This window comes from Artemia sp. Qi Xiang Cuo, chromosome 14, assembly GCF_049724085.1.
Source record: "Artemia sp. Qi Xiang Cuo chromosome 14, ASM4972408v1, whole genome shotgun sequence".
In the NCBI taxonomy this organism is placed as follows: Eukaryota; Metazoa; Arthropoda; class Branchiopoda; order Anostraca; family Artemiidae; genus Artemia; species Artemia sp. Qi Xiang Cuo.
Window position 1 is genome coordinate 58963131 of NC_142807.1, and position 18561 is coordinate 58981691.

At 35.4% G+C, this 18561-nt stretch overlaps 1 protein-coding gene across 2 annotated transcripts in view; it reads left to right on the forward strand.

Moving 5' to 3' along the window:
• Positions 1-18561, forward strand: part of LOC148944700 (phosphoenolpyruvate carboxykinase, cytosolic [GTP]-like) — a 112706-nt gene that overhangs the window by 84019 nt on the left and 10126 nt on the right. For both annotated transcript variants that reach the window (XM_089100683.1, XM_089100682.1), the window contains exons 9-10: positions 4729-4977; positions 15039-15250. In XM_089100683.1, the coding sequence (XP_088956809.1) occupies positions 4729-4977; positions 15039-15250 (461 nt within the window). The remainder of the gene's footprint in view (positions 1-4728; positions 4978-15038; positions 15251-18561) is intronic.

Below are 18561 nucleotides of genomic sequence, written 5' to 3' on the forward strand. Positions count from 1 at the left end.
AAAGCCACTTCTCGAAAACCATAGAAAAACAGTGGTATAAAAATGTAATTTTTTTCTTTTTGTTGGCATCCATAGATTTGTGGCATCATCAATTAACTGATGGTATGCCATTAAACTCGGTTTTGACAGGAATATGTTTACAGTTCGCTTCTGTTTCGGATCATAGTTAAGAAATCTATTTTTCTGGCCGGGAGCATTTAATTTAAAATGGAGACATGCATTTCTTTGAAAAATGCACAAAATCGACAACGTGTATTATAATTATTCCTTTTTAGATAGGCATTCAAACGAGTCTTTTTTTCAAGAAACTTTCTTGGGAGAGAATTTCGCTTTCATTTAAACGTACTACCCTGAACTGTCATTGTGACGTTAATTGGCTGTATTTGCTTAACAGTCTTGTCGCCCTCTGCCTGACCTTAGTTTTTGTCTTGTCAAATAGGCGTATAACAGTTATTCTTAACACTACTCGTATTTTAAGGAATTGGAACTCCTACTCCTGCTCCCTTGCTTAGGCTGTCTGATAAGGTAAGATAATATTTATTTTCCAAAGTCTATCACAAGCTCTAATAAAGCCGAATTCGCTTCATATGTCAAAAAGAAATTGAAAAAGCAAAACGAAGAAACTAATAATACAGCAAGAAAAGAAACACCAATCAAGCATAAACATGTTCGATAAGAATTTAACAAATGGCCAGAATAGAAACAGAAAAATAGAAGAAGAAGGGGTGGGGGATAAAAAGAAATCACAGTCAAGAAGAAAAACATTGCCAAAATCGTGTTCAAGGTCAAATACATAAAATAAAAAAAAAAAACACTTAAAATCAAGCCAAATTAGTTGTCAAAAGAAATATTTACAATTGAAGAAAGGAATACAATTAAAGGAAAAAAAAATTTAATTAAAGGTCAGAAAACAAATTTAACATAAATAATTCTCAATAAAAAGGAAAATAAAAGGAACAAAGATAAAGAGAGAAAAAATGACGCATGATTATTGTGAACATACACAAAAACTAAAATAAGGGAGGGAGGAGTTAATTTTGGTACAAAGTATAGTTCAGGGATTATTTAGGTGCGCCAAAATAAAGGGGATAAAAATTTTCCGGAACCTCTCAGTAACGGTATGAATAGGCGAATATGTTGGAATTGCCAAGGAAGCTAAGCGGGGGAGACGGGGTCTAATGGGGTCATGTAAATCAGGAAAGATGTCCTCAGTACGAGGATTAGATATTGCGGATTTAGCAAAACGCTCACAAATTTGTACTCTCCTTTCTTTTAACGTGGAAATACCTGCGGATTTAAGGAGGAAGGAGTATGGAATTTTGTTCTCTTTGTAGATGATCCTGAGCGAACGCTTTTGGACCAACTCAATTTTGTCGCTAAGCTCGCTTGAAAGATGCGAATGTCAGACCAGACATGCATATTCCAATAGCGGCCTGATAAATGATAAATAAACACGGAGAGAATACATCTTAGGGCAATTAAATTTATTTAAAAGTTTAAACATAGATAATGAAACATTTGCTTGTTTAACAATATTTGAAACATGCATGTCCCACTTAAGGTTATTTGGAATTGTGACACCAAGGAGTTTAACATGTTTCACAAGCATTTCGGGTGGGATAGGGTCAAGGAAAGCGGGAGTTGATTTCAAAAAATGTATCGTCATTATATTTGATTTGGTGGAATTTACTTTCATATTTAGGTTCTTAGCTTCATCTGAAATGGGGGTTAGGATTCCTAGGGGGTTTAGTATTCCTGTGACATACTTCAAGGATGGACTAGACATCCACGTATTTGCGCCTTCGGGGACAAACCCTACCAATATCGTTAATTATGAATAGAGATAAAAGTGGTCCCAATAAAGTTCCTTGAGGGATTCCACAATATATAGGGAGGGGCTTAGAGAAAATATTTTTGTATTTAACAACTTGAGATCAATTCGAAAGAAATGATATAACAATATTTACTAACAGAGGATCAAGTTCAAAGTTAACCAGTAGTGAACGGATTAGGATGGTGTGGTCAACCAGGTCAAAAGATCAACTAAGGCAGGGTTCAGCCAAACATTTAGTTTATCAAGGTTACTTACGATGGTATGCATTAAGTGCACAAGGTAATGGAGAGTGGAAGTTTTCCTTAAGTTACCAAACTGCCGGTTGTCAATACGCGGACAAACTATACTCCTAAGCCAGTCACAGAGGAAACTTTCATAAAGTTTGGAAAAAACTGAATTGAGTGTAATGGGGATAATGCTGGCGAAAGTCATGCTTGTGCATTTTTTGGGATAGGTATTATAAAACTTTGCTCCCAGCAACATGGGAATTTACCAAACTTTTTGATGTGGCGGAAAATATTTGATATAGGGTCAGGAATTTTGTCTGAAAAGGCTTTAATTAAGTCAATTGGGATGTCCAAGGGACAAATACTTGATTTTCTAAGCTTTAGAATTTTATTTATAACATCAGAGGGAGAAATAAAGGGGAAGGAAGTATTGGGAGGAATATTTGGACTTGAGCCAGTGAAAGGGGGGGGGGGACTTTGCACGATGGAAGCAAGGTACAAGTTTAAATCGTTGGCAGTCTTATTAGGGGGTTCAGGGAGATGAAAATCAACTTTGGAAGGACTTTTCCTGCATATTCCTTTAATTTTTCTTTACCATTGCTTGGGCTCGTTAGAATATAGATCTTTGATTTTACTATTATAATAATTAGAAACTGCTTTTCTGTCTAAGGTACACAAGCTCATATTGACGCTTCCTCAATAAATAAGAACTTAACCTTAATCCCCTTCTTCCCCTTATGTACAACCATTTTACCTAATTTAAGTTACAAAAAAAAAAAATCAAATAACACTCAAAGTAAAAAAATAAAAATAATAAACATCATGTAGTTTAGATTATGATTATCTTTAATATAATTTTATATCTTGAACTAATTAATTCTTTAAATTTGATTTTTGAAAGATCCGACGGAGCTCCTACACCTAAACTGTTGTGGACGTATATTCCACGCTCTAACACATCTGGAAAAAAAAATAATCGGAAATGAAAACGTAATACTGGGTAAAACTTTAATTAAGACTAATTAAAACTTCTAATTAGGACAGCTAAATTAACTATTTCTTATCAGAGAAAATGCTCTAGCGCTGCTAAAGCAAAGAGCCATATGGGTGAAATGTATATTTTTCTTTTTTTCTGTTCACTTATTTCTAGTGCCCTTTTTGAGTGTTGAAAGTGATAAGAGGGTAACCAGACCCCCTCTTGTGCCATGCGACCCTCTGTAACTCTCAAGACATCTTATCAAAATTTGAGATATCCGTTTTGTTCAGACTAGTCGGAAGGTCCAATAATTATGCTTCCTGGATGGGATGGCCCTATTGCCCCTGGAGCAAGGGCCGTAAATAATGCAAATTGCCAATTGTTTAGACTTCGGTTTTCTAATGAAAAAGGGCACTTGTTTGATGTTGAGTGTGCGTTTGGCTCGAAACTTTCAGAGATCATTCTTTGGATCAAGAGGATTAAATGTTTTGCTGCTGGAGGAAGCAAAACATTTGTTAAATGTTAAGGTGCTCGGAAGTGGGGTAAAAACTTTTTTTTGTCGCTGATCAATTTCAAAAAGACATGTAATTTCTTTGGATAGGAGAAACTTATGTACAGAAAAAATTTCCGTATATGTCCCAATAACAAATGCTTTATGTTAACAACGGATAAATTCCGTAAATTTTAGACCTTTCCAAGGGGAGTATGCGGGGTCAAGTCATCCCCAAAAGCATAGCGATAGGACATTTTAGCTATGCTGAATCAAATGGCTATCTCGAAATTTTGATCTGATGTCTTTGGGGGAAAAAAGGTGTGGGAAGGTGACTAGTTGCCCACCAATCTTTTTAGTCACTTAAAAAGGGGACTTTTGATTGTTCAAATGAGCCCCCACTCCTGATCTTTTAGGACCATTGGTTCAGTATAACACGCCCATGGAAAAAAAAAACAAAAAAAAAATAACTACAAATAAACACGCATCCCTGGTCTTTCTTCCGGCAAAAGATACAGAATTTCACATTTCTGGAGATAAGACCTTGAAACGTTTGTAAAAGGGTTCTCTGATATGCTGAATCTGATATTGGGATTTTCATTAAGATCACTTAATTTTTTAGGGGTGTCCCCCTTTTTTCAAATCAGGCAAATTTTCTCAGGCTCGTAGGTTTTGGTGGATGAAATTAAACTTCATACATTTATATATATAGAATCAGCATAAAAAGCCAATTCTTTTGATGTGTCTACTGTTATTAAAATTTCGTATTTTAGAGTTTTGGTTGCTATTAGGCCGAGTTTCTCCTTAGGCTACTGTTCCTTGAAACATTGAACAAATTAATAAGAATAGCATTTCTATCTGAGAAGTTATTCTTGAGTAATAATATTCGTTGTTATGAAATTAGGACTTTAAACTTTATAATGTAATGTTTGGATACGAACTATAATATTTTATGATATAACATACAAATAATCGAAGCATCAAAATAGGAAGAAGCCATTGCGCTGTCTGCATTCTTCTTTGACTGACAAAATGTTTGGTCAGTTAGTCTTTTCCTTCTTTTACTATTAGGCTAATGCATTTTTTGTTAAATCTTGATAGACGTTTTTTAACATAAAATAATTGATATTCAATCTAATATAATATTTATTGAGCGTCAAATATTAACATATAATGTGATCTCTAATATTTATTCTCTTAGGAAAACTGGACGAAAAGCAGTGGACGATCAGCAGCTCATCCAAATTCTCGTTTCTGCTGTCCTGCGTCGCAGTGTCCCACTATTGATCCAGATTGGGAATCAGCCGATGGTGTTCCAATATCTGCAATATTATTTGGTGGTCGAAGGCCTTATGGTGTGCCGTTAGTCTATGAATCTTTTTCTTGGCGTCATGGTGTTTTCATTGGAGCTTCAGTTTCTTCAGAAGCAACGGCTGCTGCTGAATTCAAGGTAGTTCAAGTTCAATTATTTATTATCCAGTATGCGTATATATTAATTTGACTGGGCCTATTGATAGTCACAAATTATAAATAAGAAAAGCCAGAGGATCTTGGACAAAAAACCCTGAGGTACCCCTGCCTTTACCATGTTTTTCAATTCTTTTTCTTTCTTTTTGCTGCTTTTTTGTCTTTTATGTGTGTTTTATTCTTTTTATACCTCTATTACGTCACTTTGTAAAAGACACTTTTTTGAGGCGAAATGAAAATTTGTGACAGGTCTTGAGCGGGAATCACCTACTGATGTCACATTATCAGGAATAATGCTCGGTGAATGAGGATCCTATCGATCTCCACTTAAAATAGTTGATTTATTACGTGGGATGCGGCATCGGATCAACGGAGACCGCAGAACATCCTCAAATTTTTGTTCTTATCAGGAATAAAGCCACATCCTGATATTTTCAATATCTGGAATAGTGCTCAGTACGTGGGATGTGGCATTCGAATCAACGGAGACCACAGAACATTCTTAAATCTTGATAATATCAGGAATAAAGCTACATCCTGATATTCTCAATACCGAGAATAATGGTTGGTGATACTTGGGATATGGCATTTGAATCAAGGGAGATCACAAAACATTCTTAAGCCGTTGTTTTTATATGTATATGTGGCTATAGTGTGGCTTAGGCACAAGTATCTGGAATCAGATGATCGTTGAAATTATACTGCTGATTCTGATTCTAATAAAAATCCCGGTTCTTAAGGTGATCCCTTAATTCAGGATTGATACGTATGTGTGAGTTTTCCAAATTTTGGTAGTGGAATAGTTGTGATACACCTCTTTCTGGCACATTGAATGTGAAGGTCTATGGCGCTGTATACCCAGCGTCAATTTTCTAAAATTCCTTATAAGTACGAAACAGCGGTAATTCCTTATAAGCGGAAACAGCGAAACAGCGGAGATCGAAACAGCGGTTACAGTGAAATACTAGCAGAAAACGGTAACAAAATATTGAAGCTCTTTGGGAAGAAGAATGACAGTTTAAGAAGGTCAGTCAAGCTGCTAAGCGACACCGTCAGAGCTTGAATGCATTAAAGACTATATTAGCGATTTTTTACGTGAATTCTATTATGTTTTGGTTAAAAGGTCCGATTTTACGTAAATTGTATTGTGTTTTGATGAAAACTACCGATTTTTACGTGAATTTTATTATGTTTTGATGAAAAAGGTCGAGTTTTTACGTAAATTATATTGTGTTTTTTGAAAATTTTTGTTATTTTTGATGAAATTTTGTTATATTTATTATTGTTAATAAAAATTAATACTATTATGTCCAAAGAATACTCCTACAAGTAATACTGTTGATTTTAAAGTAAATTTTATGATTTTGAAAATACAATGAAGTCCAAAATCTCCTTGAAATGTAGTTGAGGAATTTTACACCTGACTATTTTTTTAATATCAAATTCGCTCCATTCTCACGCCATTAATTTCAGTGTAAAAGGGTAGTTTCGACCACAAAACTGCTTTTTTACACTGATTTATTGTCTTGCCAATTTATTGTCTTTAAAATTGTTTAGTAACACTAACTAGCTTATTTATGCGAAAAGCAAATGTAACTATAGCTATAGTAAAAACTAACTAATTACTATTACTACTGCTAATAACTCACTACAACATTAAGCCGCCTAACGCAAATACGGCTACGCACGCTCTTCCATTCCAATTACAACTAGCGAAAAATTAACTATAGAGAAAAGTGTTGACTTTGTAGCAAAAAATTGGTTTGGCAAAAGCGTATCATTTACAAATTTTTCTAGCTCTTCTTTGGCAGCTGGCATTGTCGTTCTAATAAAAAAAAGGAGAATTTAAAACGTTTTTACCTTTGGAATAGAAAACAAATTAAAATTCAATTGATGAAATATAGAATAGAATATGATTTATTGGCTAAAATAGCACAAAAGCTAGCATAAGCACGTCAGAAATATTAGGGGATAAACAAAAAGCAAAAGTTATATCAATTATTAAAATGGGAAACAAAATAGGGGACAAAAGAGTTTTTGCACCTCATGGTCATCATTTGGGGATCCAGGTTCAATTGGGTATTTGGAGCTCTACGAGCATCCCCAAAATAATTTTTACTGCTCTTTTTTGAATACTTTCAATTTTAGAACATCGGTCTTTGGTCAACCCAGGGTGCCAGACAGGACAATTATATTCCAGACATGGTCTTATATAAGAACAATAAATTGTTTTGAGGTTTTGGGTTGATATGGAGAACCGTTTTAGAAAGGAGAAAGATTTGAGGAGAAAACTACCTGACTTAAATAAGTGGGAAATGTGGGAGTTCCATTTAAGGTCATTGTCCAACTGCATACCAAGCAGTTTAACAGGATTTAAATTTGGTATGCAAAGGTAATTATTGATAGGGGGTATATTTTAAAAAAAAGAAAATAACATGAAACTGCTTTTGGGTATGCTTAAGTTGAGTTTAACATTGTCAAGATCATTCTTTAAATTGTTAATTAGTGAATCGAGTGTAACATTCAAAGTATTAGATGTTTGACAAAGGTTCAGTAATGTCAAATCATCCGCAAATTTAAAAGTGTTGTAAAAATTTAGTTAAACATTATTAAAAGCTATTAAAAATGCTAAAGGACCTAACTTAGCCCCTTGAGGTACTCCGGAGGGAATCAAGGATAAGCCTGATGAATCCCCGTTAGGGAGGACTACACATTGCTCACGGCCAGACAAAAAGCTAGCTAACATAGGTAAAACAAAATCTCTTGCACCTAACCCCTTGCATTATCTATAATTGTCTGATGATCCAAATTGTTGAAGGCTTTGCTAATATCAGCAAAAACAGCCTCAATGTAGGAACTATTCAACTCAAGATGTTTGAAAATAGTATCAATAATTGCACCCCCTTCTGGAAAATTGCTCCCGGAAAATGTTACTTAGAGGATAACAAAAGGACCAAATATCAAAAAAGGTTCCAAGACTGGGGATTGTTGGTATCCAATCGTTTTCGACTTTATGAAAAGGACTAGAACTCTCAATTTTCGATCGAACGTGGATCCTCTGGAGGTTCTACGACCATGAGGGGGGGGGGTGATGATGAAGAGGGGCAGCCCCCTCCTGGATGGAGGAAAATGCTCGTTTTTAGGTTTAACATTACTCTTTACTTTCATAATAACGGCGTTCAAGAGGTATTATATATCCTAATATACAAAAATTTCAAATTTTGTAATTTTTACCCAAGAAAGATCACTTTTTTTTCGTTTTTTTTTACCCTCAGATAGGGTCGTATCGAATCAAGAATTTGATAAGATTTGGAGAGGGTTCTTTAAACAGAAATTAAAAGATTTAGTGCCCTTTTAAGTGACCAAACAGATTGGAGAGCAACTAGCTCGGAAGGGTTTCCGGCACCCCTTTTTTCCCAAAGACATCCGATTAAACTTTATAAACAGCCATTTGGTTCAGTGTAATTGAAAGGTCAGGTCCAATAGTATTTTGTCTTCTACTGTTTACATATAGTATTTGTTTTTGGGTGTGCCCCATTATTGGGAAACATACGGACATTTTTCGAGCGGAAGTTTCTGCGGGGGGGGGGGGTAGGGTATTTCAACAGGGAGAGTTTTCATGTCATGTGGGGAATTTTTGAATGGTCAGGTCTAATAAACGTGCCTGTGGGTATGACATGGCCCCCAACAGACCCTTGGAAAAGGACTGTAAATTTCCCAATTTTTCCATTATTTGCTTATATTATTTGTTATTGGGGATTCCCCATTATTGGGAAACACGGATATTTTTGAGGAGTTTTCTGCGGGGGAGGGATTTCCATGGGGAGAATTCTTCGTGAGGAAGAATCTTCCGAAAATTTTCCAATTTTGCATGTGATGGAATTTTCCGTGTGGGTGGGGGGAGGAATTTTCCGCGTGGGGTGAGGATGCCTAGCACAATTAATTGGTAATTTTTATATATTTTAATCCGAAAAGCCTATAAGACGTCTCAAGACGGGGCTTTTATACTAGGCTTTCCAATTCAGCCGTTTTTTTCTCCATCTTTCCTTGTTCGTATTTTTCATCTAATTTGCCTATTTCCATCAGTCTTGTCGAGTGAAGTAAAATTGACGTGTACTGGGTAGGCTGTATTCTGCTTTTTGCGATCATTTTTGTGAGCATTCTATCCTTCACCTTTCCGCTCTTTACCACCCTTTTAAAGAAGATTGATGTCCAACAAATCCGGTCTTTTCATTTTAGATATTGTAAATTTTTACTTTAACTATATTTTGCCCCCTCTCTAAAATTCAAAATTTGTAAGTCCCTTCAACCTTCTCGAGAAAAAAAAATTGTTGTTGGAAGTTAGTTTCAACTCGAACCTCCACCCACCCCCCTACCATGAAACGGGGTAAACTCTTGTGATGATGAGAAACTGATCTTTGATATTAAAAGTACTCCTGAGATATTGCCTTCAGCTGTCCATTGTATAACCAACAGTGACAACAGTGCTTGGCACTGTTGTCAGGTGTCATGGACACATACCAATTATATAAAGTTGGAAGTTTATTTCTTCCTAATACAGATCGGAATTAGGAGGGTCAAGATAGGATAGTTGCTGCTGCCCGTGTTGTCCGTAATTAGAACATTCGGAAAAATCAGATTAGTAAAAAAGGAAAATATTAGAATTGTTCCAGCCATATTTAAGTAGTAATTCAAAATCATCATTTTGCAAACTATTTCCGTACTATTCTCTGTATCCGTGCCTTCTCTGTATACTTTGCAAATGCGTTGCAAAGTATTAAGGAAAAGCTTCGTAAGGCCTGTGGTATGCTCGCCAAAATAAAAGGGCAGGTCTATAAGAAGGCTGTACAATGCTATGTTTACGCCCCATATGTTTTTATTACGCCGGTATTGAAGTTTCTTAGCAAGACTGAACATCTTTCAATCCGTAGACAGTTCTGCAGATATTGTTTGTTTTTTCTTGGCCTTCCGCTATGGATCAGCAATACTTATGTCATAGGCAGCGCAATAGCGCTGCCTAAGTTAAGAACGATGTTGACACAATGTATTATTATTTGTTTTTTCTTTAGACCAGGGCACTTCATATCGAAGGAGTTATCGTAGAAACTCCAAAAAGGACTCATTCGATTGAAAATTGGAATGGCTAGTGCCCTTTTTAATAGTTGAAAGTGATTGGAAAGCAACTAACCCCTCTCTCACGCCCAAATTTTCCCCAAACACATCCAATCAAAATTTTGAGATAGCCATTTTGTTCAAGTAGTTGAAAGTTCTGGAAATTAGGTCTTTGGGTATGAACCCCCCCCCCCTCCCCCACAGCCCTCAGAGCAAGGGTTGTAAATTATGCCCTGGAGGCATATAAGGTTTTTGTAGAAGCGTTGTCGTAGAAACTTTAAAAAGGGCTCATTAGATTGGAAATTGAACTGGCTAGGGCCCTTTTTTTAATAGTCGAAATTGATTGGACGGCAAATAACACCCCTTCCACGTCCACTATTTCCTCAAAGACATCCAATCAAAACTTTGAGATAGCCATTTTGTTCAACGCAGTTGAAAGTTCTGGAAATTATACCTTTGAGCAGACACTCCCCCAGCAGTCTTCAGGGAAAGGGTTATAAGTTATGCCTGGGGGGCATATAAGGTTTCTATTGAAAGCTTCGTCGTAGAAACTTGAAAAAGGGCACATTCAATTGTGAATTCAAAGGGCTAGTGCCCTTTTTAATAGTCGAAATTGATTGGAGGGCAACTAACCCCCTCTCACGCCCATCATTTCCCCAAACACATCCAACCAAAATTTTGAGATAGCAATTTTGTTCAATGTAGTTGAAAGTTCTGGAAATTAGGTCTTTGGGTAAGGTTTCTACTGAAAGCTTTGTCGTTTCTTCTGAAATCTTTGTCGTAGAAACTTGAAAGGGCTCATTCGATTAGAAATTCAAAGGGCTAATGCCCTTTTTAATAGTCGAAAAGGATTGAAGGGCAACTAACCCCCTCTCCCGCCCACCTTTTCCCCAAACACAGCCAATCAAAATTTTTAGATGCCATTTTGTTCAACGAAATTTAAATTTTTGGAAATTAGGTCCTTAAGAATGCCACCCCCCCCCCCCCTCAGCCCTCAAGGCAAGGGTTGTGAGTTATGCCCTGGGGGCATATAAGATTTTTATAGAAATTTGTGTCCTAGAAACTTCAAAAAGGGTTCATTTGATTGGAAATTGAAAGGGCTAGTGCCCTTTTTATTAGTCGAGAGTGAATTGAGGGCAACCTACCACCCTCTCACGCCCACCATTTCCCCAAATACATTCAATCAAAGTTTAGAGATAGCTATTTTGTTCAACGTAGTTGAAAGTTCTGGAAATTATGTATTTGGGTGTGACAAACCCCCCAAAGCCCCCAGGGAAAAGGTTATAAGTTATGCCCTGGGGGCATATAAGGTTTTTATAGATAACGTTGCCGTAGAAACTTCAAAGGGGCTAATTGAATTGGAAATTGAGAGGGCTAGTGCCCTTTTTTATAGTCAAAAGAGATTGGAGGGCAACTAATCCCCCTCTCACGCGCAACTTCTCCCCAAATACATCCAATCAATTTTGAAATAGCCATTTTGTTCAACGTAGTTGAGAGTTCTGGAAATTAGGTTTTTGAGGATGACACCCCCCGCAGCCCTCAGGGCCAGGGTTGTATGTTATGCCCTGGGGGCATAACATGAATGTTATGTCCCCTATAAAAAATATAATTTTTTATAGAAAGCGTTGTCTTAGAAACTTCAAAAAGGGCTCTTTCGATTTGAAATTGAAATGACTAGTGCCCTTTAGTCGAACGTAATTGGTCGAAAGTAATTGGAATGCAACTAACACCCCTTCCAAACCCACCATTTCCCCAAACACATCCAATCAAAGATAGCATTTTTTTCAATGCAGTGGAAGATTCTGGAAATTATGTCTTGGAGCAGGTCACTCCCCCCCAGTCTTCAGGGCAAGGATTATAAGTTATGCCCTGGGGGATATAAGGTTTTTATTGAAAGCTTTGTCGGAAACTTGAAAAAGGGCTCATTCGATTGGAAATTCAAAGGGTCAGTGCCCTTTTTAATAGTCGAAAATGATTGGAGGGCAATTAACCCCCTCTCGCGCTCACCATTTCCCCAAACACATACAATCAAAATTTTCAGATGGTCATTTTGTCAACGTAGTTGAAAGTTCTAGAAATTATGTCTTTGAGTATGACACCCCTCCCCCCACAGCCCTCATGGCAAGGGTTGCAAGTTATGCCCTTGGGGCATATAAGGTTTTTTTTACAAAGCGATGTTGTAGAAACTTCAAAAAGGGCTCATTCGATTGGAAAATGGAAGGTCTATCGCGCTTTGTGATAGTTGGAAGTAATTGGAGGGCAACTAGCCCCCCTCTCACGCCCACCATTTCCGCAAACACATTCAATCAAAGTTTTGAGATAGCAATTTTGTTCAACGCAGTTGAAAGTTCAGGAAATTATGTATTTGAGGATCAAAAATCCCTCAGAGTCCTCATGACTTATACTTTAAGCCATGCCCTGGGGGTGTTTAAGATTTTTATAGATAGCATTATCGTAGATACAGTCAAAGGGGCTCATTCAATTAGAAATTGAGACGGTTATTGCCCTTTTTAATAGTCAAAAGTGATTGGAGGGTAACTAACCCCGTCTCACGCCCACCATTTCCCCAAACACATCCAATCATCATTTTGAGATAGTCATTTTGTTGAACGTAGTTGAAAGTTCAGGAAATTAGGTATTTGAGGATGACCCCCCCCCCCCCTCACACACGCACACACAGCATTCATAGAAAGCGTTTTCGTAAAAATTTCAAAAAGGGCTCATTCGATTGGAAATTGGAAAGTCTATTGCCTTTTATAATAGTCGAAAGTATTCGGAGGGAGAATCCCCCCCACCCTCATCATTTCCCCAAACATTTTGATTTGGCCATTTCGTTTAATGTAAATGAAAGGTCTGGAAATTATGTCTTTTGAGGATTACAATCCTCTCCCCATAGCCTTCAGGATAAGGGTCGTAAGTTCTGCCCTTAGGGCATATAAGGTTTTTATAGAAAGTACTGTCGTAGAAGCTTCGAAAAGAGCTCATTTGATTGGAAATTGAGAAGACTAGTGCATTTTTTATTAGGAGAAAGTGATCAAAGGGCAAATGCCCCCCCCACGCCCCTAATTTCCCTAAACACTTCCAATCAACATTTTGAGATAGCCATTTTGTTCAGCGTATCCGGACGATTTAGAAATTATATTGAGCATAACAAAACACGCAGCCTTTAGGGTAAGGGTTGTAAATTATGCCTTGGGGACATATAAGGTTTTTATAGAAAGCGTGGTCATATAAACTTCGGAGGGGGTTCATTGGATTGGTAATCAGACGCTCTATTGTTATTTTTAAGAGTGAAAGTGATCAGAGGGCAGTAAATATCAACATATGTATATTCAAATTACAATGCACATTTTTTCTGTAAATTCATTTGATTTCTTTTAAGTAAAATACAAATTATATTCTAGCTTTGAAAAAGCATAGGGTATAAAACCATAGTCAGATTAATTTCTGCTCGTTTTGAGTCTGAGTTATTTTAACCTCTGTTTGTTTTGGGTTAAATAATTTGTTTAATGTTTTCACTTTTCTAACTTTAAGAAATCAAAAATCAATTAAGATTTTAAGGAATAAATATCAGCATATGTATATTAAACTGAAAATGCACATTTTTTTCAGTAAATTCATTTGAATGTTTTCAGTAAATTACAAATAATATTCTGGCTTTTAGATAGCTTGGGGTTTAGAACCCTACTCGTAATAATGTCTGCTAGTTTTGAGTTTGACTCTGCTGTTTATTTCAATTTCTTTTTGTTTTGGTTTTATTGATAATAATTTGTGGTAGTTGTATTCTTCAAAAAAAAAAAAAAAAAAAATTATAAAAACGCTACAAACTTATTACCCAACCCTATTTGTATATTCTGTCAAAAAAAATATATATATATATAAAAACGCTACAAACTTATTCCTCAACCGTATTTGTATATTTGTAAGTATTTGTGTATATTTATAATATTTGTCGATTTTAGTCGTTTTTGTATAGTCGAATAAACAAAAAAAGATAAGCTTGTTATATATTTATATATTATGTAATTTATATATTATGTTATATATTAGGTAAATTAGATGGGACGGGGGTTTAAGCTCTCTCTCTCTTATGTCCTTTCTAAGAGGTATTCATGGGCGGTTTCATTTGAGTAAGTTTCTTGCATGGTAAGTTTGCCGTTTATGAGGAAGGTATTTCATGGCATGCTTGGATAAAATAAGTTTTTTTTCATAAAATGATTGCAGATATATATTTCCTGATCGTCTTGTCCGTTTTCTTCTCCTTTTCCATTTTATTGTATTTTGATCGTATATTTGTTTTTGTTTTTTCGTTTCCAGTTTTAATAAAATGAATCAGGATAACAGAAGGACAGTAAAAAAAAAGTAAAAAATACGTTATTAGATTTTCCAATACCCACCGGAGGTGCTGATCCGTTTCTTGGCCCTTCAGTCAGGATGCGTAATAGGGGGCTAGGGGCCAGTAATCATATGCTTTTGTACTCTGTTACTGTTTATCGTCCCTAGATTTCTCTGGTTACCCATTTAGAGCTGGGTTGACTCTGACTGAGCTTGCAGAGTCACGCCACTGACTCTGTGGCGCTGTGACAGAGTACAAAGTACTCTGTCACGCCACGTGACACGAGTACTTTGTCAGGCTACGTGACAGAGTACTCTGTGGCGCCGTGTCACGCCACGGGACAGAGTCACGCCACTGACTCTTATTTAGATAGAACTTCTGTCCTATCTAAATAACCAGCGACAGCAGGACTCGAATTCCTGTCCTCGCGGACAAAAGGTCTGATTTGTAGCGCGCTAACCACTCGAAGGGCAGGAAGTATTTACAAGAAGAACAGTGTTGACATGCATTTTAAAATGAGACAAATTATTTCAAATATTTGTAAGTTTTATTTGTTTTATACAGTTAAAATAAACGCGCAATTTTTTGGATTCTAGGGTCGCGTCATAATGCATGATCCGTTTGCAATGAGACCATTCTTCGGTTATAATGCCGGACATTACTTACAACACTGGCTCAGTATGGAAAAGCCTGGACGCAAGCTTCCAAAAATATTCCACGTCAATTGGTTCCGGAAGAATGCCAAAGGAGGGTACTTATGGCCAGGTTTTGGAGACAACATTCGAGTTCTTGACTGGATCTTAAAAAGGTGTTTTTCCGTTGTTGTTTATCTCTCTCTCTCTCTCTCTCTCTCTCTCTCTCTCTCTCTCTCTCTCTCTCTCTCTCTCTCTCTGTCTCTCTCTCTCTCTCTCTCTTTCTCTCTCTCTCTACCTCTCTACCTCTCTCTACCTCTCTACCTCTCTCTCTCTACCTCTCTACCTCAAACTGATCCAGAAATCTGTTTTTTTTTGTAAACCAAATTATTTGTTCCTTTTTGATAAATTTTTTTCACTTTTTACTTTTTCCCTCTTTTTATTATGCTAGAGATGAGCAGGGTATTGCATGGGATGGGAGATAATCTGGATAATTTTCTAAGAATTTCTACATCCCGCCAATGGAGAATTAATACTTAAAGCTTTTAATAAATACTCCATGTGTTGAATCGTTTCTAAGGATTTTCTGAAGAAACCTGAAATTAAAATGCCTTGTTTGTGGCATATGTGATGCCAAAGTTCCTACAATAAAAGATGATGTTACAAAGTACATAGTTCATACGAAATTGCTGCTGTATCTAGACAAAAACACGAAATAATTCTTATTTTTGGAACTTAAAATGAAACGAAAATTTATTAAAAATGGCTATATATTTTTTTAAACGACAAAACTAATTAAAAATAGTAATTAAAGTCTGAATGTCTGCTTTAGTGTCCAAAAATACCAAGAACATTCAGGTGAAGCTAATATGGTAATGGTAATATGGTATAGAGACTATGGTATAGAGACTATGGTATAGAGGTATAGAGAATAATGGTAAGAGACTAACCAACTCTGAAGTGAGGAAGCATTTGAAGCTGATTCAAGAATGGTAACTCTAATCTTTGTAAAAATTTATAGCAAAAATAAATTAATGGGATTTACGAAAAACAGCCGGGATTGATCTTAGGAATGGCTATGGGTATTAATGTTGAAGCTTTTGTGGCATGTCTATAGTAAAGAAAGAACTCTAGCCCATATTAACCAAAATATTAAAATATATACAAATTCTGACAAGAATAACTCTAATCTTTGTAAAAATTTATAGCAGAAATAAATTTATGGGATTTACGAAAAACAGCGGGAATTGATCTTAGGAATGGCTATGGGTATTAATGTTGAAGCTTTTGTGGCATGTCTATAGTAAAGAAAGAACTCTAGCCCATATTAACCAAAATATTAAAATATATACAAATTCTGACAAGAATAACTCTAATCTTTGTAAAAATTTATAGCAGAAATAAATTTATGGGATTTACGAAAAACAGCGGGAATTGATCTTAGGAATGGCTATGGGTATTAATGTTGAAGCTTTTGTGGCATGTCTATAGTAAAGAAAGAACTCTAGCCCATATTAACCAAAATATTAAAATATATACAAATTCTGACAAGAATAACTCTAATCTTTGTAAAAATTTATAGCAGAAATAAATTTATGGGATTTACGAAAAACAGCGGGAATTGATCTTAGGAATGGCTATGGGTATTAATGTTGAAGCTTTTGTGGCATGTCTATAGTAAAGAAAGAACTCTAGCCCAAATTAACCAAAAAAATAAAATATATACAAATTCTGACAAGAATAACTCTAATCTTTGTAAAAATTTATAGCAGAAATAAATTTATGGGATTTACGAAAAACAGCGGGAATTGATCTTAGGAATGGCTATGGGTATTAATGTTGAAGCTTTTGTGGCATGTCTATAGTAAAGAAAGAACTCTAGCCCATATTAACCAAAATATTAAAATATATACAAATTCTGACAAGAATAACTCTAATCTTTGTAAAAATTTATAGCAGAAATAAATTTATGGGATTTACGAAAAACAGCGGGAATTGATCTTAGGAATGGCTATGGGTATTAATGTTGAAGCTTTTGTGGCATGTCTATAGTAAAGAAAGAACTCTAGCCCATATTAACCAAAATATTAAAATATATACAAATTCTGACAAGAATAACTCTAATCTTTGTAAAAATTTATAGCATAAATAAATTTATGGGATTTACGAAAAACAGCGGGTATTGATCTTAGGAATGGCTATGGGTATTAATGTTGAAGCTTTTGTGGCATGTCTATAGTAAAGAAAGAACTCTAGCCCATATTAACCAAAATATTAAAATATATACAAATTCTGACAAGAATAACTCTAATCTTTGTAAAAATTTATAGCAGAAATAAATTTATGGGATTTACGAAAAACAGCGGGAATTGATCTTAGGAATGGCTATGGGTATTAATGTTGAAGCTTTTGTGGCATGTCTATAGTAAAGAAAGAACTCTAGCCCATATTAACCAAAATATTAAAATATATACAAATTCTGACAAGAATAACTCTAATCTTTGTAAAAATTTATAGCAGAAATAAATTTATGGGATTTACGAAAAACAGCGGGAATTGATCTTAGGAATGGCTATGGGTATTAATGTTGAAGCTTTTGTGGCATGTCTATAGTAAAGAAAGAACTCTAGCCCATATTAACCAAAATATTAAAATATATACAAATTCTGACAAGAATAACTCTAATCTTTGTAAAAATTTATAGCAGAAATAAATTTATGGGATTTACGAAAAACAGCGGGAATTGATCTTAGGAATGGCTATGGGTATTAATGTTGAAGCTTTTGTGGCATGTCTATAGTAAAGAAAGAACTCTAGCCCATATTAACCAAAATATTAGAATATATACAAATTCTGACAAGAATAACTCTAATCTTTGTAAAAATTTATAGCAAAAATAAATTAATGGGGTTTACGAAAAACAGCCGGGATTGATCTTAGGAATGGCTATGGGTATTAATGTTGAAGCTTTTGTGGCATGTCTATAGTAAAGAAAGAACTCTAGCCCATATTAACCAAAATATTAAAATATATACAAATTCTGACAAGAATAACTCTAATCTTTGTAAAAATTTATAGCAGAAATAAATTTATGGGATTTACGAAAAACAGCGGGAATTGATCTTAGGAATGGCTATGGGTATTATATTGAAGCTTTTGTGGCATGTCTGTAGTAAAGAAAGAACTCTAGCCCATATTAACCAAAATATTAAAATATATACAAATTCTGACAAGAATAACTCTAATCTTTGTAAAAATTTATAGCATAAATAAATTAATGGGGTTTACGAAAAACAGCGGGAATTGATCTTAGGAATGGCTATGGGTATTATATTGAAGCTTTTGTGGCATGTCTGTAGTAAAGAATGAACTCTAGCCCATAGTAACTTAAATTTTAAAATATATACAAATTCCGACAAGAATAACTCTAATCTTTGTAAAAATTTATAGCAAAAATAAATTAATGGTATTTACGAAAAACAGCCGG